The sequence below is a fragment of the Salminus brasiliensis genome, chromosome 5, assembly GCF_030463535.1.
Source record: "Salminus brasiliensis chromosome 5, fSalBra1.hap2, whole genome shotgun sequence".
Lineage (NCBI taxonomy): Eukaryota > Metazoa > Chordata > Actinopteri > Characiformes > Bryconidae > Salminus > Salminus brasiliensis.
The window spans coordinates 29,502,050-29,528,602 of record NC_132882.1 but is presented as its reverse complement, the minus strand read 5'-3'; the positions used below and the strand labels follow the sequence as shown (position 1 = coordinate 29,528,602).

General features: G+C 40.5%; 1 protein-coding gene across 1 annotated transcript in view; it reads left to right on the top strand.

Moving 5' to 3' along the window:
• The window catches only part of LOC140556326 (transmembrane protein 65-like), a 72,441-nt gene extending 46,146 nt beyond the window's left edge, over positions 1 to 26,295 (top strand). Inside the window, exons 7-8 of the mRNA XM_072680095.1 lie at positions 6,979 to 7,084; positions 16,298 to 26,295. Coding sequence (XP_072536196.1) covers positions 6,979 to 7,084; positions 16,298 to 16,435 — 244 coding nt within the window. The 3' untranslated portion in view covers positions 16,436 to 26,295. The remainder of the gene's footprint in view (positions 1 to 6,978; positions 7,085 to 16,297) is intronic.
• Positions 26,296 to 26,553: the final 258 nt, after the last annotated feature.

Sequence of the window (26,553 nt, the reverse complement as noted above, 5' to 3'; positions counted from 1 at the left end):
GTTTATATATATATATATATTTATGTCAGCAATGGGTGCAACCTAGGGTAGCTGAATGCATTCATTAGAAGGGATGTCCACAAACATTTGGACAAATAGTGTAGTTGGACTGTAATATTCGAGCTAAAGGAGGCTCTGGCTGCCTGTATGATTGGCTAACTAGTGCAAACTTTGGCAGTCACCAAGCCGCTTGGTTTGCTGATTTCATTGTCTAAAGGATTAGCTGTGTGGCTGTACCACCCTCAGCAATTTGCCAGCTTTGCCAACAGGCCTGTTTAACCACATGTCCATCATCCGGAGCTGTGAGCAGGCCAGTAGGTCAGAGGACAAAAGTTCTACATTCAAGACTGAGTTTCCACATATTAGCACACAGACAGTTTCAGTTACACATGAAGAGACTTGTCAATAACCGCATAAATAAAATGTTTAGCATCTGCTGAATTCAGCTGCTCTTCATTTTATTTGGAGAGTCCAGGTTCAGATCTGTAGATGTTCACCTGAGAAACCATGCATCATATAACAGCTCTAATACTGACCATCTCAACATCCTCAACCAGCTGCTACAGAACTGGATCTTAACTGGATTAGGCTGAGATAAAGGGGCCAGGATGAGGGGAAGGATTACATTTTGGGTTGAGGTTAGGGTTGGGATTAGGACCAGAATGAAGGTTGGGATTAGGTTTTGAGATAATGTTAATGTTAGCATTAGGGGCAGGATGAGGGTTATGATTAGAAGTTGGGTTGAGATTAAGGTTAAGATTAGGGCCAGAATGAGGTTTAGGACTAGGTTTTGGGTTGAGGTTGGGGTTAGGATTAGAGCCAGGAGGAGGGTTAGGATTAGGTTTTGGGATAAAGTTAATGTTAAGATTAGGGGCAGGATGAGGGTTATGATTAGAGGTTGGGCTAAGATTAAGGCTAGGATTAGGGCCTTAATGAGGGTTTAGATTAGGTTTTGGATATGGGTTTAAGGTTAGGAGTAGGGCCAGGATGGAGTTTGGATAAGGTTTAGGGTTGAGGTTAGGGGTAGGGGTAGGATCAGAATCAGAATGAGGATTAGGACTAGGTTTTGGGTTGAGGTTAAAGTCAGGATTAGGGCCAGGGTTAGGTTTTGGGTTGACATTAAAGTCAGGATCAGGGCCAGGGTTAGGTTTTGGGTTGAGGCTAGGGGTAGGATCAGAATCAGAATGTGGATTAGGACTAGGTTTTGGGTTGAGGTTAAAGTCAGGATTAGGGCCAGGGTTAGGTTTTGGGTTGAAGTTAAGGTTTGGATTAGGGCCAGGGTTAGGTTTTGGGTTGAAGTTAAGGTTTGGATTAGGGCCAGGGTTAGGTTTTGGGTTGAAGTTAAAGTCAGGATTATGGCCAGGGTTAGGTTTTGGGTTGAAGTTAAAATCAGGATTAGGGCCAGGGTTAAGTTTTGGGTTGAAGTTAAAGTCAGGATTAGGGCCAGGGTTAAGTTTTGGGTTGAAGTTAAAGTCAGTATCAGGGCCAGGGTTAGGGTTTGGGTTTAAGTTTAAGTCAGGATTAGGGCCAGGGATAGGTTTTGGGTCTGATGTATCAGATCAACAGTAAATCTACATTGTCAGTGATGCATCAACAGATCATGTACAGGATATTTACCTCAGTGTATTGCTGCTTCACTGCTGCTACTGCACTGATATGTTGTTGATGTGTTATGTTGATTGTGCTGTTATGTGGAGTTTATTAATCATCCACAAAGAACCAAAAAATATGTTATGACCATTACACTTTTTTACTGCACTGTACAATGAAGTGAACTGTAAGGTTTCTTTAGTTGCTTAATTCAGCTGGCCTTTAACAGTTCAAATCACACAAAGCAGCTAACATTACAGCACCTGCATACAAATTCTGTTCATTACAATAATATCTATGCAAATCTTATGCAAATCTTTGTGTAAACCAGCCTGTGAAACCTGATAATGAGAAAAGCGAAGTAGCTGTCCATGACATGTATTGTTTGAAAGTGTCTTGCACGTTAATGAAGTTTTAAAGCTAATAAAGCTTAAATATGGAGAAACGACCCGTACATAGTCTAGGTGTAACACACTAGAGAGCAGATTTACAAAAAGAGACACTAATTATTGTCTCGCTACCAACAATTTGTGCTGGGGAGGGTGGTCAATTTAAGACTTTACTTAACTTTCCTTGTAGCATTGCAATAATAATTCCTATTCCACAAGGTAGAAGAAAATATATATAATTGCATCCACTGGCTGTGACATTTCTTCAGCAGAAGCCACAGTGAACCTGAAGTAAGAAAATAATGAGTAGTTTTAGTAATGCACAGGCAAAAAGCTCCAATCAGTCATCATTCTGACAAAACCTGCCTCTAAGACACTTTATTGAGCAAATAATCTACCCAAAATATTACGAAACAGCAGTTTAAACCATTGTATTAATAAAGGGTTGGTTTTAGGAAGTGCAAACACTACTAGATCTTGCCCTAAATGTCAAAATGCTTGTGCACACCTGTTTCTTCTGGAATCAAGGGTGTTAATAGACATTTTGACACCTTTTGATACAGTAACAGCTTCTACTCTCCTGTGAAGGCTTTAAATTAAGTGTTGGTTTATGAGATCTTATGTAGGGCACTAAATAAATGTTGGTGGTCCTCACATGGGGGACTTTACCTTCCACAGGATACCAAACCTATAAGTGACCTTTTTCTCAAGCAACACGACCAAATAATGTAGGAATATGAGCAATATGAGATTGTTACTACTAATTAATATATTGTGCTTATATTGGTACATTAGTCCAACAGGACAAATCAGTCTCAGAATGGCATGCATAAAGTGTAAAAACAAAACTGTAGGTAAAATATAGGAGTAGTACAGTGTATTCCACAGTGTTCCGTACATCGGGATACTCACGCCACATTGTAAAGAGAAAAGCGGGAAATATTACGCTTTATATTAACGTTTGAACTGGGACTGTTGACATACAGGCTCAGCCAAAGCTTTCAGTCGCAAGGGGTGCCTTAAAGTCCAGAACGTTGCATGCATGTTCTATCTACTAATGAGACGAAAGTCTGGGTAGGATCTGTCTATGATTGGTGTTTCAAAGACCTCCAGTTGAGATCTCAAAGATAATTGGCTAGTCAAAAGATTTAAGGGACTATATATTGGGGGTGTCCGGGTGTCCACTGTGTCTGCCATTAACTGTTAAACCATTCAGTGTGTTATATGACACTGAAATCATCCCATCATTTTGAGCTTGAAAGATGTTCTGAATGTCCTGTAAAACATCCATTCCAAATTGATAATGGAAATTTAGGATTGTGATTTTTTATTATTATTATTATTGAAGTCTACAGAAACGTTGTGTGCATCTACATTCAAGGGGTCATATACTAGTAACTGTAACTTAGCCAAGATTACAGCAGGTCACGCTTTGGGGAGGAAAGAACCCCCTTGAAATAGGGTTTCAGCATATATTGGTGGCCTGGCTTTGTCATTTTGGGTTGTCAGTGTTTTGTAGATACAGCAAATTGAGTATTTACATATTTAGCATGATCTGGTGACTTTAGAACTCCCTGATCTTTGACCCCTTTGCCATTATCAGAAGAAGCATTGCATGGCAGCGGGTGTGCTACAGTGTACACCAGCATGGTGGAGCTGGGAGTGGCTGGGAGTCATTTGTGATATCAATAATGGTAATGAGTGCCTTTCTGTAAATAGTGGCATTAAGTCTAGATTTGTGGATTTCTGCAATGCTATACTTCCTGAATTGGTTGTTTGCTTTTGAGGCTCTTATTTCTCTCAGGAGAACCTAATGGGCAGATGCAGTACATCAGAGCCTCTGGTTGCAAATGAGCAGACAGCTCTGGGTTCCTCCCGCCACCCTCCCGGTCTGGTACTAGCGTGCCGCAGCAGCCGCCTCTCACCCAGAGCGGCCCAATTCATCACTCTTACCCAGCAGTCCCTCTGCAAGCGCCGAGCATCATCACTAACTCTAATACATTACAGGCCTGGGAGACCAGCTATGCGACCCAGCCGGCTGTTTCCTGCCAAGACTGTTCATTTTCTATGGCTGCAGCTCCACGTGGCGCGGCCCATCTGCACGCAGATGATGGATGAGGATTTGGATCCTGGAAGCAGCCAGTGTTTTCGGAGCTCTCACTGGTAGAGCTAATGAGAAGTGTAATGAGATGTTATTTGCCTGTGATGAAATGGCCCTGAGGAGGGTTCGGCTGTCCAGTGCTGAAAGGGTCGGTTTGACGTATGTAGCGGAAGCTGGGGGAGCCGCGATGATTGCTGGCACAGGTTTTCCCATTTTGTGTCAGTTTTTCAATTTTCTGTAGCACCACACGAAACAGAAGGACACTCTGCCATTATCAGGATTATCACCCAGCCCACTAGCTAAAGCTGTGACAAGGTAACTCTCAACAGCCACTTTGGGAGAATACAGTATTTTTGATACTTGAAGCCAGTTTGTGAAGGCAATCTTAGCCAGAGTTGTGCATTGGTAACACTGGGGAGCAGCACATCACTGCCAGATTCTGCATGTTATCAGAAAATGGGTTGATGGCTAACTAGGTCTTGTGATTGTGGATTTTCCTAAGCAAGTGTCAAAAAAGAGAGACAACATAAAAGACAGGGAAGCATACGGGTATCCATGCTAGACTAAACACTAAGGACTGTAGTGATCTTTAGGCAAGCCGTCAGCTATGCTATGCTATGCTATGTGGCAGTGCCTTACTGTAAACCAGTAAACAGTAGCAAAAAAGCCAAGCTGATCTGAAGCTAAGCTTTACTACCCTTTATTCATGGTGCTACAGATCACCTACATGAGGCTTGTCAGACTGTTACTGTTAATTAGCAGTTTACGGATAATTTGTATGGATTGTACGTGAACCGCTGATTAATCATCCAAGTTTAACCATACCAATGTGGAATACAGTTTTACCGTGGTTACTTCCTATGATAATAATTCTTAAGTTAAATGCTTGATGCAGAGCTGTAGTGAAACCATACACACTGAGCAGCTGTAAACACTTGCTGTAAACAGGCTGTGTGTGGAGAGGAGAAATCTTACGCCTCAGAACGACGGACTCCTTTGTTAACCTTTAATGTTGAACTGAACGGAAAATCATTAATACAAACTAACAGACCATTTCAAAATAAAGGTCAGGATTACAAACTAACAGACCACTTCAAAATTAAGATTACTAATACAAACTAACAGACCACGTCAAAATAAAGGTCAGGAATACAAACTAACAGACCACGTCAAAATAAAGGTCAGGAATACAAACTAACAGATCACGTCAAAATAAAGGTCGGTAGAACAAACTGTCAGTAATACAAACTAACAGACCACATAAAAAAAGAGTGGTAGTACAAACTGTCAGTAATACAAACTAACAGACCACGTCAAAATAAAAGTCACTGAAACAGACTGTTACAAAATACGTCCCAAACAGAAATGAAAGCTACAGAATTGTCTCTCAAATTTTGGTGATCCAAAAATTGTCTGATCCATGACTTCAAATCTGATGATTCAAACCTAATTCAAACCATAAGTTTTGTGCTCTATTACACATGCTAAATATTCTCATACATATATAACTCTAAAGCCAAATATATGTGGTTTAAAATGCAGTAAGCCCTAACTTGCCCTAATTTCTGTTTACAAATGGAATCCTGACAAACATGTTTTCTATGCCATTATGATTAATATGTTGCAATTTTAGTTTTTTAAGACTTATTTCTTAGATTTCTTTCAGTGACAGACAATGGAAAGAAATTCGAATAGACTTTAAAACTATTTCTGTGCAGAAAACATATCAGAACGTATGTGATGATTACTCACGTTTTTGTGTTTTACTGTTTACAAATAGGAGTTAGATTTCATGAGAATAAAATAAAACTTATTCACCTACTTTAATGTATGAATTGCTGTACGTGAGCAGTTGCCTACCTGTGTTACCCACTAACACCATCAGTATATAATGACATTTGAAGTAAAGCTGAAGTGCAATATGATTCTTTTAGCAGAAATCAGGTCAGTGATTTTCTCATTAGTCTTAAGTGATTTTATTAATTAGCTCACTACTGTCTCTCATATTTGTCTCAGTCGGAGTTGTCATTAGTTCCACCATCGCGTCTGGAATCAAAGCACATTCTGTCTCTCTGGGACAGAATGATTGGTTAAGGGAAACGAAGAGGAGGAAGAAATTTTGAGTGAGAGCGTCTTCAGCCTATCACATCAATCTGACAGCTTTAGGTGACATCTGTGTTCTCCCAAAGATGAATTGAGCTGGGAATTCACTATCCAAAAATGGTGGATCATTATCAGTTCCTAAAAGTTTTGCAGAAGCTTTTTCTTCTACCACATGGAAGTGTTTTTGTGAGAGTTTGTGTTTGTCATTTGTACCTGTATCTCCAGCCTGTGTTAAAGCAGCATTATGCAGAATTGGTATTTCTTGCTCATGGGCTCCCCTACAGGTGAAGAGTTTAATTCAGTTTTACTTTACTGCAGAGAAGACTCTCTTTTTTTGAGAGATACAGAATTGTCACTCAAAAGGAAAGAAGCATGTAGAGTGTGGCAATATAGTAATATTATTAGTTTTACACAAATATAATTACACCACGTTATGGAGTTCTCATGAGCGTTATCCTGCCTGCTTCACCAGTCACATAGTGCAGTTAGCCGCGTTCCGGGCCTGGAATAGCAAAGATAGAGATGCCATTGTCCCTATTACATCAGTGGAGCTTGATTTTAAGCTGTTACTTTAAGTGGAAAAAGCTACATAAGGTTGCTTTAATGAACAGTCTATGGAGGTTCTGTGTCTGAAATATGTAAAAAAAAAAAAAAATTCAACATTATTGTTTTACTTGGAAATCGAAACAACCTTTTCTTTATTCATCACTGACATGTAAATTCAATGTATAAAACAATGTATATTCAAAAGAAAACTTTTCTAAAGTGTGACTGTGTGTCTGTGTGTGCATATAGTCTTGCAGGTTATGTGGAAGCTCTGGCCTGTAGGCTTGGCATGCAGATTCCAGACCTGAGTCCCAAGCAGGCTGATATGTGGCAAACCAGAGTCAGCTCTCATGCCGTAAGTAATTAATCTCTCTATTTCTCTCTCTCTCTCTCTCTCTCTCTCTCTCTCTCTCTCTCTCTCACTTTGAAATATTAGTATGCTGGTCAATCTGCCAGTCTTTTACTCTACTGTTATGTCACTATTGTGAGGATGACAACACCCAGCTAGCCACGTAATGAGAAGGGGACCCCTTCATGACCATAACCAGAATGTTACTTGCCATTACCACAGTCAACTACTGCCTACTCTAGCTATGTGTAGTAGCCTTTTCTAGGTGTTAACATGGCTCAGATAAGTGCTCACATGCTCACACGCCATTTATAAATGTCCTCTTACAATTGTGTGAAAAGGATGGAGGCATATGGCATTGTAAACGCTCCCACTGGGATAGCATCCTTACGCCTGTGGATTTATGTTGTTGTTTTAGCAATCAGAAATCTGGGAGGATTCTTTTTCAAGCGAAAGTGCTGCTATCTGGAGAAAGTCTCAGAATGATGGAAATATCAATGAGAATTAGTACAAGAAACAAAAAAACAAAAAACAAAAAAAAAAAAACATTAAAAGTAAGCTGTGCTGTAAATTCATTTTCTCTGGGCCAGAAGAATAAGAAGGAGAGAAGGTGCTCTTTATTTGTAGCGTTCGCAGTCTGAATCCACACATTTCTCTAGCTATGGTTTGTGCATTCGTGGTTAATGAAGAACAGCATGGTTGGTCATTACCTTTGACCTCTAGGACCTGGGTAATTAGGATCTGGCTAATTAGGAGTGCCACCAGGATGTCTGCTGAGACTGCATCTGGTGACCCTTAGGTGACATGCATCCTGCTGCATTTTAAACAGAGTGATCTTTTGCAGAATAAAAAGATACTAAATATAGTATTTTTATTAATAGTTATATTATTATTGTTTTTAATGAAAAGGGAAAAATACATCAATTAAATACATACACCATATGCCCAAATGTTTGTGGACACCCTTTTAATAATTGCATTCAGCTTCTTAAAGTTGCACCCATTGCTGACACAGATGTGCTAATGCCCACACACACACAGCTTGTCTTTTCCCTGTAGATAAGTACTGCCAATAGAATAGCACTCTCTGGAGCAGATAAACATCAACCCTTGCCTAATACCAGGTGTGGACTAGAGGGGTATAAAGCCCCCCAGCATTGAGCTGATGACTGTGACTGTGAGTATGGAAATACTTTTAGGGTGAGCTGGGGAGTTGTAGATGAGGTTGGGTGGTGAACATCCAACATCCTGACCTTACTAACACTCTGGTAGAGACAGATACTCCAACAGAAGCAGGATAAACTCTTTTTTATTACCTTTGATTTCAAATAAAACAGTGAAGATGACAGGTGTCCCAATACCTTTTCCCATATAGTGTACATCAAATACATCAAAGAAATAAAAAAATAAACAGCTAAAAATAAGATTAGCATCAAATTGAAAGTAAAGAACTCTGATTTTCTCTTGTTTAAAAAAAGCATGTGCAGATTTTAACAGTGTTTTAAAGAAAGATTGACAATTCTCCAAAATAGTCCTCTCTGCAAAACATAAGAGTCAACACCAGCATTAACCTTGAGGTCCCGTCTTACCTGGACACATTGTTGTAATATTTCCGGGAAGCAGAGGAGAATAATAACAGTAATGCTGAGATGTGATCAGTTTTTTATGTGGATATTTTGTAAAATCTCATGTGAGAAGAAAAGAGAAGAGAAGTTTGGAAAATTAGAAAACCACTTAAACCTCACTAATATTCCTATTCTCTTAAACGTTTTGTTGCACTATAACCATCATTATCATCAAATTTTAATTGTATAATGCTTTTTTTTCAACTGCCATTGTCACAAAGCATCTTTACAGGCTTTAATAAGAGGACAAAAGATATTAACAAAACATAAAAACCTAAAACCCATGAGCAAACCAAAGCAGACATAATTCTGTGTTATTCTTTGTTATTGTAGCATTTAAGAAAATAAAATCTAAAGACAGCTAATCTAACATTAGTTTTTTTTTTTCCTTCATGGGTCAGATTTTACTTAAGCTGTCCTACACCATGAAGAAGAGCACTTAAAACCTGCTTTGCAAAGGTTGGCCACAAAGGTGGCAGGAGTCACTGCAGCCACGCCCACTGAGTGGCAAGAAGACTGACCTAGTTTCTCACAAAAATGAGAAAGAGCTGTTGTGCGTTTGACTGTACAAACAGATTCAGCAGGAATTCAGAGCTCTTCTTTTACAGGCTGCTGAAAGCTAAAGATAAGATAAACTAATGGACTGCTGCAATTCACAGAAACAACTGGAATCCAGGCTCTGAAACATTTGAAGAGTGGTGAAGTCACATTCTGAAAACAGGTGGGAATAAACCAAGCCCACAGTAGTTGCAAAGTTGGACTAACCTAGACTAACCAGTCTACTAAATAAGCCTGAAAACAGTGGAACACAATCCTGAGACCATTCACTCGACTTTGTGCTCTCAGATTTAAGGTTGTATCCTCTAAACTGGTGTGATTTGAGCCTCAGTTAGCTGGAGGTTCCTGGCTACACCTTACTGTCGATGAACCATTGGTTCTTTAGTCATTTGGATGGATCGCCATTGAGTCCGGCAGACTTTAACTTGATTTTAACTTTAACTTTAATAATCACTTGTTTTATTCCCTGATTTCTGTGTTCCCTAATAAACTCAGCTGTGCTGCAGAATGTGTTGCCACTCAGTCCGACTAAAGAGGGCGTGTTCCGGCGGAAAGTTGACGTTAGAGCATACCCTATATTAAAGTGTTCAATCCAGTGATTTGAAACACAGACTAAGCATTGAGAGGATTGTTTAGGGCTATCTTTCCAGTGGTAATATATGTCAGCACATTGTACCTCGAACTTCAAATGTGACACTTGCATTCATTTTTACTTTCTTAGTTTCTACTAAAAAGATCTGTGTGCAGTGCCTTTATACTAGACATTTTACACCTGGTGAAATTGAAACAGATTTACCAGCCAATTGCAGGAAATATTCTTACTGCTGGCAGTGAATAAATCATTGGATATCAATCATTTGTCTAATCAAGCAGTTTGCTACAAGCTGTTTTTCCACATAACCTACATATCTGTACAGAGACATGACAAAATTCATTAAATCAATCATCCATAGACCTGGCTTATGGCTACAGTTTTTCATCACTTCAGCTGTGAAGACAGGTTTCTATTTCTGAAAATATCTACCTCAGCAGTTCGTAGAAACGTCTTAGTGGAGTAGTGCTCATGAATTCTGATCACAAATATTCTATCCTGCTGTATTACCAGAATTATATGGGATGTAAATATTTTGTTCTGAAAATAAAGTTCACATCTTAAATGTTAGTATATCTTAAAAGACGTGATGTTCAGTCTTTGTGCTGTCCAGGACTGATAATGCAGTGAAGCCCATCCAGGTGTTTGTCAGCCCAGTGAATTTGAATGAGGTCAAGTCGTGTCTGCTGGATCTTCATTGTTGTCATTCATCACAGCCTCATGACTAAATGGAAATGCAGGAGCATCTCATACTCATCACAAAGATGATTCAGATATTAATTGCTTCACAGCCATTTGTTTTATACACTCTCCCTACCTAACCAAAAGGGTCCTGAAGATGAATGGGGAGCAAAGACAGCTTGATCTCAATATCATCTGTTCTTCCTCAAAGCTCTCCTCCTTAGTTTCACCCATATTTATATTAATCTAGCATCAGTTCACTTTGTGAGCAATTTATTCTCATTCTGCCTCAGGCATTTCTGCAGTGAGGCCACTGTCCTGCCCCACTCTCTGAGCTATGACCTCCTAACTCAAGAAATCTGGGCTCTAAAACACTGAAATGTTTCAGTGGCAGCAATTTAAAAGAGTGGGACACTTTACTGTAGCTTGGTTGCAGCATCCGCATTAAAAAACGACCCTTTGTTTTAATCAGTCTAAGGAGTGATTTCTGCCTTGTCAGTAGTCATGCTGAAAGCTTACACACTGGCAAGAAATCAGAGACAAAGAAGGCCTCAGATATACGGTCAAATCAGAAAGTCTGCACCTTCTCCACGTTTAAGGACATAACAGACGTGTTCTACAGTAAATTCTACACAAAATAGCCCACAATTAGAACATTTGTACTAATTTTATTATGCATTTTGGCATATTTACGCACATGTGCACACCCAGAAGTAAGCTGAGGTGCATACAATTGATTGGACATGATTGGGGATTTCCAACACCTGCCCATATGAGGTCCAACAGCAAACTCCCAGCAAGCTATGGAGTCAAAGGTCAAGGTATAGATCTGGAGAGGAATACAGAAAAATTGCTGCATCTTTACAGGTCCCAAAGACCACCACCAAAACCACCAAAAAATCTTCCTAGACCTGGCCGTCCAACTGAGAAGACGGGTCTTGGCCAGGGAGGCGAGCAGGAACCGAGGGTCACTTTGACAGATTTCCATCATGTGTCTGTGGAGATGAGATAACCTTTCAGACCAACCATCCAGGCAGTACTCCACAAGTCTCACGTTTATGGTGAGAAACAAGATTATCTGGTCTGATTGAACATTTTGGCCTGAATACCAAGCCTCAAGTCTGGAAGAAAAACGGGCACCGCTCATCACCTGACTAATGCCATTCCAGCAGTGAAGAATAGCGGTGGCAGCATCGTGATGTCGGGATGTTTTTCATCAGCGGGACCGGGGCGACTAGTCCTGTTAGAGGGAAAGATGAATGCAATCTCAGTACACTGAGATCCTTGAAGAAATGCAGAGAGCTCTGGACCTCAGACTGGGGTGAAGGTTTACCTTTCAACATGACAACGACCCGAAGCACACAGCCAAGTCTGTGAATGTCCTTGAGTGGCCCAAGCTGAGCCCAGACCTGAGTCCAATTGGACATCTGTGGAGGGAGCTGAAAATGGCTGTGTATCGACGCTCCCCATCCAACCTGATGGAGGTTGCAGGGATATGCCAAGAGGCAAAAATGTCCAGAAACAAGTGTGCCAAGCTTGTAGCTTCTTTTCCAAGACACCTTGAAGCTGAAATAATTAAAAGGTGCATTAACCAAGTAATAGGTTAAGGGTTTGTACAGATATGTAACACCTAAATGACCTAATTTTGTCAAAAAAAAATCTAATTACATTTAAAATTTTCATCAGAATTTTTTAAAAACATGTTTTCAATTCGTAATTATTGGCAATTGTGTGTAGATTTTTAAGGCCAAAACTGAAAATCTATTGTAGAATAAGTCTGTAATATAATTGAGGAAGAAAGTAAAAGGTGTGTCCAGACTTCCTGGCTGGACTGCATGCTTATTGGGCATACAAGAAGAAGTAATTAGTAGATTTTAAAATACAGACCTTAATCAGGCCTACATGCTTGGCAGCTTGAGCTGAAAGTTGATCAGAAAACCTGCACATTTACAGCAATGCTGTTATGTGCTGAGCCATCATCTAAAGCATGTCTGGATTTCCTTTCCATAACTACCACATAGTAGACAACGTATTCTCCCATAATGAGACAAAATAGTCTAAAATATTTAATTTTCTATGGTTAAATTTAAGCTAATCCAAGCTGTGATCTTGGCAACCTTAGGGCTGTTGGAACTGAGAGAGCAACAACCTATTTCACCCATCCCTGGACAATAATCCTAACTACAAAAAACAAGAAGATGTGAAGGCAGCATGTGAACCATAACACTGACTGAAGCAACATCGATCTAATTAGGCTGAATAATGATGGCCTGCAGACATAAATCATAGCAGCTCAGGCTACAGACCCCCATGAGCAGACCAAATGAGTTCTACTCAGTCTTTACCAAAAATCTTTAACCATAGCTAAACATCAGAGTGGCATAATAATTATCATAATTATCCACAGTAATGTTCACACCCATCCTGATGTCCTGCTTATGTGTAACTGGCTGTAACTAGGCTTTCCCAAAAGACATGGCTAGTTTAATCCATTCTCTTCTTATGGAAATGGCTCGCTGTGCAACCTGAACCCCTCCACCTCAGAGCAGAGACATGGACTTTCAAACTCTGCACCAAATGTTTTTTTTCCCCTAGTTTTCCATTACTGATTGCTGTGGTGCTTTTTAGGCCTTATAGGCAGACTTACACATTATACTTTGTGGACAAAAGCAAATGATCAGCCAATTTAGCAGCTGGCACTACTGCTGTTTGCTACATCCTCAGTAGAAGTGCAATCAGGATGGTTTGCCATGCAGTCGCCCTACTCTGTACACAGACGTAGATTCTTTTTCTGTTATCATCTCCTTGAATGGAGCTCTAATGACCATTCAGTGAAACTCGCAGAATGAGAATGGTCCATGGCTGTCACTGGAAGACAACAACTCTAAAGGAGTTTTAGAGGGTTTTAGATTTATTTACTCCTGCACTCAAAAGAGTCATCAGTTCTTTTGTGTTTCCTCAGCATGATTTAGCAGCTCATTTTCTTCTTCCTCCAGCAACCCAACTTTAGCTTGGAGGACATTAAGAGAATTCTGGGCATCATCACATGGTTCCTGTGCAATGCTTAGATGATTAATGCTTGTTTCCTGTTAAATTTGCTCTTGTTGCTCCTTCGTAATGATAGAATGCCTCTAGAATCTCTGAACACTACACACATACTGGCAGGGATTCTTTACACTTTTACAAAACAGGGGAACATTCCTTACACTTCATTCTTATTCTTCTGGAATGTTAAAAGTTAACATCTGCATTAAGTCCCTACAGATGCTAAATCTGATTAAAGGTTCTCGGTGAGGCTGTATTGATTGTCCTGCATTGAGACAAAAACACAGACGGACCAGAAATGATTACTTGATTACCTGACAATGGAACACTGCTGTTTGGCCACATGAATAATAACGTTAGAGAGCAGGATGTCTAAAACACCCTTCATCCCTGACTAGGAACTTGTCACCGACATAGGTTTAAAAACGTCCACCTCCACCCTAGAACAAAACCTCTAGGGATACCCACAAACAAAGACATAGACAAAAACACACATTTACTCTTTATTCTGGTTTTGCTTTTCTGAGATCTTTTTCTGGAGGACTCACTCACCTGTGCTGTGTGTGATGATCCATCCATCCTGCCGACTACGCCATTTGCTGTATATTCATTTTTTCTGGAAGAATAAGAATAGACAAAGCCAGGAGACAGGACCCGAGAAGGAGTCACAGTGTCCAGTACATTCATGGTTAGTGAAGGGGTTAGTGAACAGGACACTTCATCTTAACCTTTGACTTTCTAGGATCTTACTAATGACTAGGATCTAGTAAGTAACAGAAGATGTGTACACTACAAAACAACAGGTTTGAATTCATCATGGCTGTGATTCCACAGGCATGAACGCATTTACACTGCACTGTCAATTCAGCCCACACCAGCTTTTCCCACTCATTCACATGAAGAGTGTTGTTGTAGACAGTCTGAGTTTATTTAAGCAAAAGATGTGAGGGACACAATTGTTTCATTTCTGTCTGTCAGGACGCAAGTGCATCTCTGCAGCCTTCAAAAAGCATCCAGGCATCTGAAATTAATAGCTTCTGTTCAGCAAACCTGAGCTTCATTTCAGTCCAGACCCAACAGTTTTTGCATGTTTCAGCCTGGGCTGGTTCCTAAAGGAGTCATAATACAGCTCATCAGGGTAGAACAGAGATGATTTGCTTATATTAATCTTAATGACACTGTGACAAAACAGCCTGTTTAACTCTAGGGGATAAAAGAGATAATGGAAAATAGCTTTTTTGTGTTACATGAAACCACACAAGCATTATAAGTGGACTTCAGAGGGTAAAAAATAAAACCCAGAAAAATGTAAAATACATGAAATGGAATTGTCAACTCTCAATGCTTCTTAAAATGTCTTGTGCCTCTTAGACGACAGCAGCAGATGCAGTGCTGTGCATCTCTGCAGCATAAACAATGATTATGAGAACTGGCTGTGCCGTCCCTGGAGGAGGTGATAATGGCAAGTGCAGCTGTAAAAACGATGGATTTGCTGAGTGGTCTACTGAGCCAGCCTGAGAAAGAACAGCTTCTCAAACGTTCCTCACATCACAGTAATTTATTAGTGAGAAGTTGACTGATGTCCAGCACGATAAGCTGACCGGAGTGTAAGATTACAACCAAACACTTGTCCCCAAAAGCTCTGTTTGACGTTGAATAGGTCACTATGGTCAAAACCCCAAAAAATCATTTTTCACATGTTCTAGTTTATACGAATGGGTTCTGAATGGAAAGGTGAGTCATATTACAACCTATTTCATACCTATTTCATCACACAGGATGCTGACAAGCTGTTGTGGATAACAATGTTAGAAGCTCTGTAGATCCATGAAGGAAAAAAGGTTCAATGTTAAACTGGCACTAATCTGTTGCTCTGCACTTCGCTGTGATACGTGACTACTTTTATACTCCAAACATCAACAATTTGCTGCATGGACTTCCAGCCTTGTGTAGAGCATATTCTAAGACCTCTGACAGACATATAGATGCAGTACTTATGAAAATGAGGGGAATGATAATTAAATAAATACTCATTTATATATATAGAATACACACAACTTCACATTTGGCTGGACATGCATCTAACAGAATCAATGGCTTCAGACCACTGTTCAATAGTGGCTGACCTTGAGTGATGTAGTCTGGCAGTGGCTCGCTCCAGCATAAGAACGTCCACAGGTGCAAAAACACAGATTTTAGGAGTACACAGGGCTTGACCCTACATTTTACAATATTGTTTTTTTAACTGCCTTGCGAGCATCTATTCTACCTTTCGTGTCACGGATATTTATGTTAAGAGTAGAATCATCTTCAAGCAAAAAACAGAGCTGGGGAAAGAGAAAGGTCCAAACCCAGCAGACAATCTAAAAAACGATTGCTGTTTCCCAAAATATGGGGGACATTTCTGACTTAATCTGTGAGTATACATATAGACCCTCAGCTTATAGCTCCTTCTTGCTGGTGTACAGTTAGAGGCTAGCTCATCTGTAAATCCACAGTTTGTTGGCCAAAATCGTCCCGAGGTCTTCAAAAACGGACCTTGAGTCCAGTTTCCAGGTCTGGGTTTTGCAATTTCTGGCTAATTGAGCTGCTGATAATGATAATTTGGTGCATAGCATCAGGTGTGTGTGATTACAAAAGCCAGGACTGGCCAAATGCTCAAGTAGGAATTCCCAGCTAAGAACTGCATCTCATGATTGTTTGTGGCTTTGTCTGCAGGGCAAAGCCATTGGAGTGGGCATCGGCTGCATCCTAGGCATGTTTCCCCTGCTCTTCTTCAAAGACGACGAGGAGAAGAAAGCAGAAGAAGGGGAGGAACAGACGTCTCCTCCTGCCGCCACCTCCAAAAGCGCATGAGGAGAAAGGAGTGCCCAGAGGGGTTCTCCCTGATGAACTGCTCCTCCTGTAAATGATAGAACCCCTGATCGGACCATTCCTCGAGCTGCCAATTGCAGCATCATTTTGCCCTGTTGCAGCAGGTGCTCCATCTCGAACTAACACCATGCGCATGGATTCCTTCAATGACGTCATTGTTCTGAAACCCTGAGGTCCTCATGACAGAGTTCCTGAGGTATTAAGCGAATGAGCTTCCTTCAGTCATCCCAGCTGGCGCTTTATTTTATTTATTTATTTTTTCGTGATCCCCTTCATCAAAATTCATAACCTGAATGTCATCTGGAGTTGGTAAGAAACTGTACAGCCAGCAGGCCAGCAGTGGTGCAGAACTTGTGACACTTGAGACACAGCCAATTAAGTCAAAGCTGCTAACATGGCTAACCAAGAATGAAGGCAATTGGGAAGCATTTAGCATGAGCTTGTTTGCGTAATGCTGGCACGTAGTATCTTCTATTTATTTCATTTTTCTTTAAAAAAAAATTCTTTTCCTTTAAAGTGTGCAGGATTTGATTTGTGATAGTTTGATTGTGATAGTTGATTTCTTGGAATATTTGAATTGAAACGTACTGTTGGGTCATTTGAATTGTGGATTGAATTAGTACTGTTAATTCTGATGGACTGAGGTGTCAGTTTGAGCTCAGTTCGAGCTTCTTCATGACATTGTCAGCGTAAAAGAGCAACTTCAGCCTCCAAACTGAAGTGTCTTGTATAGAAGTGGCCTCTCGATTCAGTGGGTCTGCACCTGCTTCGGAACCTGATACTGCCATTGGACAAACTGTTGTATCATCATCTTACACTAGAAACCGGACCTCTAAAGATCAGCACATTTCTTCCCTGCGTGGTGACCGTGTGCACTGGAAATCTTTGGACTGAAGGACTTTGCTGAGTGCATTTTTCTTTTTGTGAAGGCATCCATCCGAAATCCAACCGATGATTAGCTTCATAATCTCTCCACCCTGCCACCAGTGGGCAGTACTGAGAGAGGCCTGAAACAGAAGTAGAAGTGAAGGAAAAAATGCATGGGGAATCTCAGCATACCTCCCTGCTGAATATCCATGTTCAGATATTGTTCTGTTTATATGAGCTTTGCTCATGTATCATTGGAAGGGTTTATCAGAACACTTTCAATGCACAAAAACACATTCATGTACCCACACACACACACACACACTACATATACCTCAGCCATGTTTCTGTGTTGTTATGTGCCTTAATGCAGGGTTGACCAACAAGGGCCGTATGAAAGAAGAGTCAATTAAGCATCCATTGACTGGCTCCCTTGACCAACCCTGGCTTAACTCACACTGTAAACACAAACACACACACACACTATAAACGGGAACCTGGCCCGGTAAACATCTGTTTTATCATGGGCAATCTGTATATGGATCTCTGTAGTAACACTGCAGAATGTTTGCACACTAGTTTTTCAGTTCTCATTTGTGTTTGTTCATTTGCTTTGTGTTGTTTATGAAGTGTTGAGACTGTTAAGTGTTTTGAACATTAATAGGATCAAGATAAGTCGACCTGGAGTGTCCGCATAGCTCTACCGATGTGATATTCTGGGATGCTGTAACCATGGAAACGCTTTGCCTCCATCTCCTGAGTAGAGAGCTTTACGCGGTGTCAGGCACATACACTGACAGCTAACCGTGAAGCTGGGCAACAGGATCTCATTGACCTCTGCTGCTGGTCGCACTGGGAGAAAAAAGATGTAAGCACAAGCACTAACGTACAGGCCTAAGAGAGGTGGCATGACAAACTCACTGTGTGTGTGTGTGTGTGTGTGTGTGTGTGTGTGTGTGTGTAGAGTTTTCATTGTGAAATCCAAGATAGTCGAGGTTGAATGAAGCCATATCAACTGTTTCTACTTGGAATACATATGTACATATACAGTACCAGTCATCTACATGTAGAAGGGTTTTCTTTATTTTGACCATTTTCTATATTACTTTGGGCTTTTGTGACATCCCATTGTAGACATTATTAGGCATTAATATGGAGTTGGTCCCCCCGAATGACATCAATCAATGTTTGAGGTGTGTTCCAATTCTTTTGTCCATATAGTGTATGCTGAAAACTATATGTTTGGGAAGGATTTTTAAAAGTGCCATAGCATTTTTATTATGAGCCTGTTTACAATGCTGTTATTTTGCCTCAGAGTGAAATACTGTTTTTGCTTTTATGCTGGGCTTGTGGGGGAAAAACTGATTTTATTGTCTGGTTTATGCTCACAGCAGCTAAGCATATCTTAGCGTATCCTAGCTTAGCACTGTAACATGAACAAATTAAAACAAGCACGTTTTCTGTAATTATTCCCAGAGAGTGCTGTCCTCTCTGGGTCCTCTCTGTGTCCAGTTTGCAGTTAGCAAGCTGATCACATTGTAGTCGGGTATGGTAGGGTTAGATTTCATCCTCTTATAGCATCGAGCTAGCCGAAGATACCCGCAGGTACCCACAGTGGGGCTTGCTCCAGTCAGCCCAACTGATCTAGTGGTGCTTTACCCGGTAGGCCCGGTATTTCGCTTCCATATTCTCCCTAAGTAACCATTTTGTTTAGACTTTACACAGGCTTGGTGTATGTAAATTGTAGGGGTATAAATAAAATGAGTCAAGACTGTTACCAAACAATTTAGGCTATTTGAGGTTTATGCTATGTCACTTCCATCTCTTTTGCCAAGGAAAATACGGTGTTCTATTCTAGGACACCTTTAAGGCTACATAATGCAATCTGTATGTCTCTAATATTCTTTTCACTAACATAAACCTTCATAAGCATGCATAAAGGCTTATTCAAATAGGCATCAGTTGTCGTAAATGCTGCTTTTGTCAATTTTGATGTAATTCCACCTGCTGCAACTGCTAAATGCCTGTAGGTTTAGGTTAGTAGTCATGAAAGTCTTACGTAGGTCTCATGCAGCCTTACAAATACTGCAATTTGTACAAATACAAATTTTCCCAATAAGCCAGTTTGCCCAACCCATTCGTTAGTACTGGTGCCGGGCAACATGCAACGTCACCGGGCAACCAACACACTTGCAAGAAAGCACCGGGCTCTAATGCATCGGCCAGCAGACACACTCAAGCTCATCTACCCACCTGGAGAGAGCAAGGCCAATTGAGCTTTCTCAGGCTCTGGCTGCTGATGGCAGACAGCATGACCCAGAATTTGACGCAGCGATACAGTGGCATAGTGACAGCGCCATAGTCCGCTGGACCACTCGGAGCCACATGTTACCCGTTTGTAACCTCATTTTGGTCAAAATGACTTGAAAACATACCTTCAGTCAGGTATGCCCTGTGTACTGGTACTGTATATATATATATTTATACATGTGTGTGGAAAGCTCAACGTGCGGATGAGAGATGTGTTCTGTGTTGATTGCTGTGCACTAAAATATTTGAGACTTATTCTGGCTTGTAGTGACTATGCATTATGAAAATGTGCTTAGAGCCACAGAAGTACAGGAGGAGACCTGAGTTTTATACCTGCATGCACACTGAGTTATTTATTTCAAACACTCTTTGAATGGATTGCTTTGTACCAATGTAATTATTTTTAACTTTCCTTTTCTGTTTGGGAAGTCCAGCTTTAATTTGCATGTGATACTGAGACAGTTGCTCACATTAAACCCTGCAAACCAACATACTGTCTAATACTTTAGCTTCTGTGTTCGGTTGAATTAAAAGAAATAGCAGGGATAAAGCTCACTGGGTAGTGATTAGTAGAAGGACTTTGGAGTTTATGTAGAACTAACTGGATTAGTTAAACCAATATTCTACTGAAAAAAGATCAATGAGTAGGCAAGGTGAACACCTAACTGGGGCCCTCCACAGTAGCAGTCATTGTTCTATATTCAGCTGCTCACAGTTACGGCTGCATTTGTCCTGAGGGTCTAATTAGATACATTTGGATGGATTTAGATTTCACAAATTTCATTTCATTTCATGCTTTTGCTGTTAAGTGCACCCTGTACTGACTATTGTCAGAGCCTTCAGCTTCTGTTTTTCCTTTTTTCCCTTTATATTCAGATCAATGAGTTTGCAGAAACTACTAGAGAAAATTGAGTTCTCTGACACGCGTCTCAGCAAACGCAGGGCTGTCTGGTAAGTTACTGGATGAGCACTATATTAAGCAGGTCAGGAGAAAATAATGACGTATTTATTGAAGTCACACAAAACCTCGTAGCTTTACTGGATCCACTTTGAGTGTCTCTACTTATATATTGTTGAGGAAGACATAATGGCTTCCAATTTTCACGTCTGGTTCCCATTTTTTTCCACCATTTGAGGCTTTTATTTATTCCGGGCCGTGACTGTGTCAGCTTAATTACCTCTCATCCTGTTTGTTGCGTTTCTTCAGATAGAACCGAATGCTGTTGCCTCTGTTGAGCTGGCATTTGCAGTGTGTGTGTGTGGAGTCAGACGGGCATCAGAGACGGGATCGGCGTGTGAGGAGACTGTAGATTCAGTGTCTGAGTCTGCAAGGTTTCAGGTTGAGTGTGAGAGGAGAGTGGTTGGATGTATGTATGTATGTGTGTGTGTGTGTATGTGATGGTGTTGGGTCTGGAGATGTGGAACAGCCTACTGAGGCTCAGAAGTTTAAGGCAGGGAATAAGGTAAATGTACCACCAAGGTTTTAGCTCTGTATCCTCACATATTGGCCATTTTATCAGGTACACCTACTATTACCTAGTAAGGCTGTGTACTGCCAAGGGACTGACCATACAATATGTGTCACGATACAGAGGTTATGATTCAGTATATTTCGATATACTGTGATATTTTGAGCAAAGCGATATGTCACCTTTTTTTATGTAGCAAATTTTAGGAAAACTGTCATAGAATAAAAAGACCCATATGTGCATCAAATCTGAGCCAAAGAAAAGTTGACTTTTTATCCATTCAGAACAGTGGGATCTAAAGACAACAGAGTAAACCACTGCTGTCTATGTAGCGGTCAGGGTTTAACCTTTTAACCTTTTAGTGTGCAACGAGCCGATTTGCTGGTTTCCCAACTCTAACAGACTTCCTAAACCTGCCAATTAACAAGTGAGTTAAATCAGGGGTGCTTGAGCAGAAAAAGCTCAAAAGCCCTCCAGCACCAGAATAACCCACCCCTGCTTTAGCAGGGACGGTTCAACCATGGCTGGTCCCTAGTTGCACTGTTGTTTCCCCACACTGCTCTACAGATGCCATATTCTAGATTTCCCCACTCTGCTGGTGTCTGAAGAGCTCCCTCTGTGCGGGCCGTCACCGACAGCCAGAACTGAAAAGGTTTAAACACACCACAATATGAACCAATGTTTGCCTCCAATCTTTACATGTAATCTATTCATTAAGATCAATACTGTCTTTTGGAGAATTGATACCGTATTGCTAATTATAATATCACAATATCAATATTTATCAATATTAACTACAATAATAACTTATCAATATTTTCTGATACCCTTACTATTTAATAAGTTGGTTTACAGTTGCCATTCTCAAGCACAGCAGTCACACTAAGTAACCAAGATAAATTCTGACCCCTGATCCAAAGTGAAGGATGGTTTGCAGTACAGTCATATTCAACATACAAGATATTGATGTCTTGGAGACTCTAAAATACAACCAACAAGTTACAGTTACATAGGAGATTTGTTAGATACTCTCTGGTTTTAGAGCATATGTGGTTCACAAGCTCCCACTACAGGGTCATAATGTGATGCCATGCTTATTTGACATTTGTACAGCTGTATAAGTGCAGCTGTCAAGCCCCTTTTAGCTTATTGTAAAAGAAATTGTGCTGTTCTTCCATATTCAGAGTGTTATGGCTCTACCACCCAGCCCCTCCACAGAGCCACCAGCTCTTTTTTTGCTGAGACATTAACTCTACAAGACCTCTGAAGGCACTATGTGTTATCTGGCACCAAGACATTAGCAGCAGAATTTTTTAAGTCCTGCACGATGTGATGTGGAGCCTCTTGGGCTCAGCAAATGCTCAATCTGTAGGATTTAGATCTGAGGCCACGGCAAGATCTTGAACTCTCCGGCATGTTCAGCAAACCATCTTGCTGAAATAGGCCACCACTGCCACCACGGATGATCATCACCATGAAGGGATTAACGTGGTCTGCCGAGAAACATTGGTTGTCCAACACCACTAATGAGCCAACCCAGTCTGTCCATAACAATTGGGTCCTTGTCAAAGTTGCTTAGTGTCTTCATGCAAGAACCAACTGTTCAGTAACCACCAAACACGTATACCCCCGGACATGACGAGCACAGGCATTGTATTGGGCATATTTGGTACAACTGTAATTGGTCATCATTTTTTGGCTCCTTTGTAAATGTACATACATTTTATTCCCTAAGCCTGAAATTTAAAACCCACATTAAGTCGTTCCACATGTCCGTCCTCAGCACATGCTCTGGCAGGTCAGTGAATACTGGATGTTAGCAGTAGTCATGAGTTGGGTTGTGAGAGCCAGGAAGTGCAGGTTCCTTTCGGTGTGCCGGGATAACTTTAGAGTCAGTCAGGGACAGCTGGGGCTCTCTAAGGATGGGTTGGCAGTGTGATGGGACTTGTAGCCTTGTGGAGGAGTCTATCTGTGTGTGTGTGTGTGTGTGTGTGTGTGTAGGATGGAGACAATAGAGGCTGTGAGGACTTTCAAGCATGTGTGTGTCTGGCTGTATTTCTGCATTGAGGAAGAGTGATGGAGACCTGCAGTGTCTTTTACTCTGACTCTGTCTTTTAAGCTTCCTGTCTGAATGACGAGAGATAAACGTGTGACAGTGATGGATGGAGATGTGACTGACTCCACTCCACTCTACTCCATCCACCAAACAGACCCAAATGCCCTAGCCTTCCACATTAGGGCTGCACAATGTATCGTTTAAATATAACCGCAATATGGCTACAGCAGAAGTTTGAAATATGCAAATGAGTCTGAACTAACTGTGCTGTGAGCATCCTGACCTGACCGGCCAGGTCAGATTTTCCAGATGAATTTCAGTGGTTCAGGGATTCCTCTATGTATTGTAATACATTGTAAGAAACACCACAGTCTCAGCATAGAGCAGTGTAAGGGTTCTTCTCAACTACACACAGTGTAGATTAGCAAGAAGCTGATTTGCTATATTTGGACTTTATGAGTCATTGTGTTAGATTGGGCCAGGCCTTCCCTCAAGTCTCATTCATGAAATGCTTGCCAATTCGTTTAGTGCCATCAGGGGTCTGGATAAAGTGTACAAGCTTTTATCCTGATTGGTTCTATTTAAAAAAAGATAATCCACAGGTTTTCTCATCCAGTACATGCAGCAAAGAACTTCCTCCTCTATATATTATTATTATTATTTGTTGTTGTTGTTGTGGAGAAACTGCAGGGCTAAGCTGTTGTATAGATCCTAATAAAGAGGCAATGCCTTTTGACTGTGGGATACTCATGAATTCATTAACATTTCGCCTGAAGGCCCGAGCCAATCACTCTTTGTGTCCAATGGCCTCTGGCTGTAATGAATTTGGGTGCCTGGACACATTAGAATAAATTGAAATGACTTTTTGCCGCGTAGACCAATCACCTCATTTTTTTGTGTGTGTCAAGAGGAATTGGTAATTAGACACAATGTGATAAGTGCTATGTGGTTGTAGCTTGCACAGAAGCCAGGAAGGTCAGATTCATTACCAGAATAGTAGCTATATTGGCCCTCTGTGTATCAAGCGTTTCTCATAATCACACACTTAACACTTTAAGTGCACGCGTGTGTGAAGCGGGATTCTAAGAAAAGTTATAATGTGCAGTTGTGTTGAATAATTAAACAGCTCCCAAATTACTTTGAGTACATTATTACTGCAATTGCGGGACCACCTATATGGGCATAATGATTACTGCTGAGCATAGCGCTCCAGCTGGAACAGTAACACAGCACAATGTAAGACACGTAGGATTCTTCTGTTATTGTTTAATGCTGATTCTTAAGGCAACCAGGTGACTAATTTTTTTTTACTTTTTTTGCCTTGTTCAGTCTTTGCATCTTAGAGCTGTTGGATTTGCATATTAGCATTAGCCTATTGTTACAGCAGCGCAAGGCTCTTCTAATTCCAATTGTTTGGAAACTGAGAGTCGACTACGAAGCTATGGTCTCGATTCCATATAGACAGATTGATGCTTAACCTCGTGAGAACCTGTGTCCTCATAGGGGGACGTTACATTTCTGCTTCTCTGCACCATGATACTTCTTTTTTTTAAAGCTTTGACCCTTTGACCCCATATGAGGACCCCATATTTTGCAAAAACAACTACGTTTAGTTTTTCTACTTATTAGGTCCTACTGATCCCAAATAGGAGAAATTAAAAATGCACACCAAGCAAAAGTCTGGGTCTCAGGAGGTTAAGGTAAGCTGAACCCACACGCCACAGGATGTGAGATCTTCTGCTTTCTAAACAGCCTGTCTGAGCCGTCTTTCCACGCCACACGCATCGCTAGTATTTTGATTTGGGCCATGCTGTAAAATGTAAGACTTGTCACAAATTTGCTTAGAATCGATCACAAATTGCCAATGCTAATAAATGCACACAAAGGTGTTTGCAGGGGAGAATTTAGTAGAGTTTAGTTAACACCCTAGCTAGGGCTAGCTGCCTAAATTAGCTTGCTAAATTGAAAAAGGCTATAAAATCAAAGTGACATCAGGTGGCCCTGACGATCAAATGAGATGGGAGCACATTAAGATATCTTTTTCTTATTGATACCCTTAATTATATCAGTGTAATTATATTTTATTACTTATTACTAATTTATTTATTATAGTTTATTTATAGCTCTTCTGGTTTTTGGAATGAAAAATCAAGTGGCTGTTTTTAGACTCCTATCACATTACATAGAAGTCGAAAAGTGTGCAATCATAGTATAAGTAAAAAAAACAAACAAACAAACAAGCAAAAAAATTGAATGGCTGAATGGGACCAGTGAGCAGAATGGAGAAGTGCATGTAGCAGCATGTCTTGCCTTGTGTTTCTTTTACTTCTTTATTCAGTTTAACGATGAGAGATTTTTTCATGTTGATTTCTTATTCTAAGGAACGGAGATCTCAATGCTCTCTGGGTTTAGGCAGCAGGCTGCGTTTTTTTTAATAAAGCTTTTCGGAATCTGATTTGGGACATTCAGGTGACTTACTGGCATGTGGAATTTTCTAGAAAAGCATGTAATGGGCTCCACGTTGTAAGTGTTTAGATCTCAAGGATTAGATCTACATCTTATTTATATCCTTAATAGCCATAACATTATTACCACCTGTGTAATATCAAGTACAGCTACAGGTTTCAAAACGAGAAAAAAATTTAAACAAATGGAGATACATGGTTTTTATTGGACAGCAATGAAATATATATATATATATATATATTTTTCCCCATTTTTTTTCCAATGAAAAAAAAAAAATTTCAATCTCATCATCTTGAATTGCTTAATTTCATTTGAAGACACAATGTGCACACCAGTCAGAAGCCTGAACACAAACAGAGTGAGCTAAAGCCTTGTTTATCGGGTGTGATCTGCTGTAATAGCCCCTGAATGATGGATTATTGTAGCACTATTTTATAAATTGTTCAGTTCATGCATTTGTACATGAATGACCCTCAGCTAATGCCAACAGCACGGGTTTTAGGTATGAGTATGAGTTATGAGTAAGTGCATTTAAAATCAGTGTTACAATGCTTATGATTTTGTTGCTCTGTTTATTGTTTGTTTTAGGAGACTTGAGTAATGTACTTTACCTGAATATGTACCCTCCTATGTTATGGTTTGCTCCATGTAAATTAAAGGGTTATAAATGGTCATCTCTGGCTTTGTGTCTTCTTTCTTTCTCTGAGTAGACCACTTCAGAACCTTCATTTGGATTCTTTTTTGAGCCATTTAAAGGTGGACTTGATCTTGGGCTTTGAATCATTGTCTTGCTGCATAACCCAAGTGCACTTGAGCTTGAGCACTTGAGTCAGAGACTGAAGAATGGACATTCATCTGTAGGTTTTTATGGTTAAGTGCAGAATTCATGGTTTCAGTCACCCAGGCTCTGAGCCAGCAAAGCATCCTCTCAC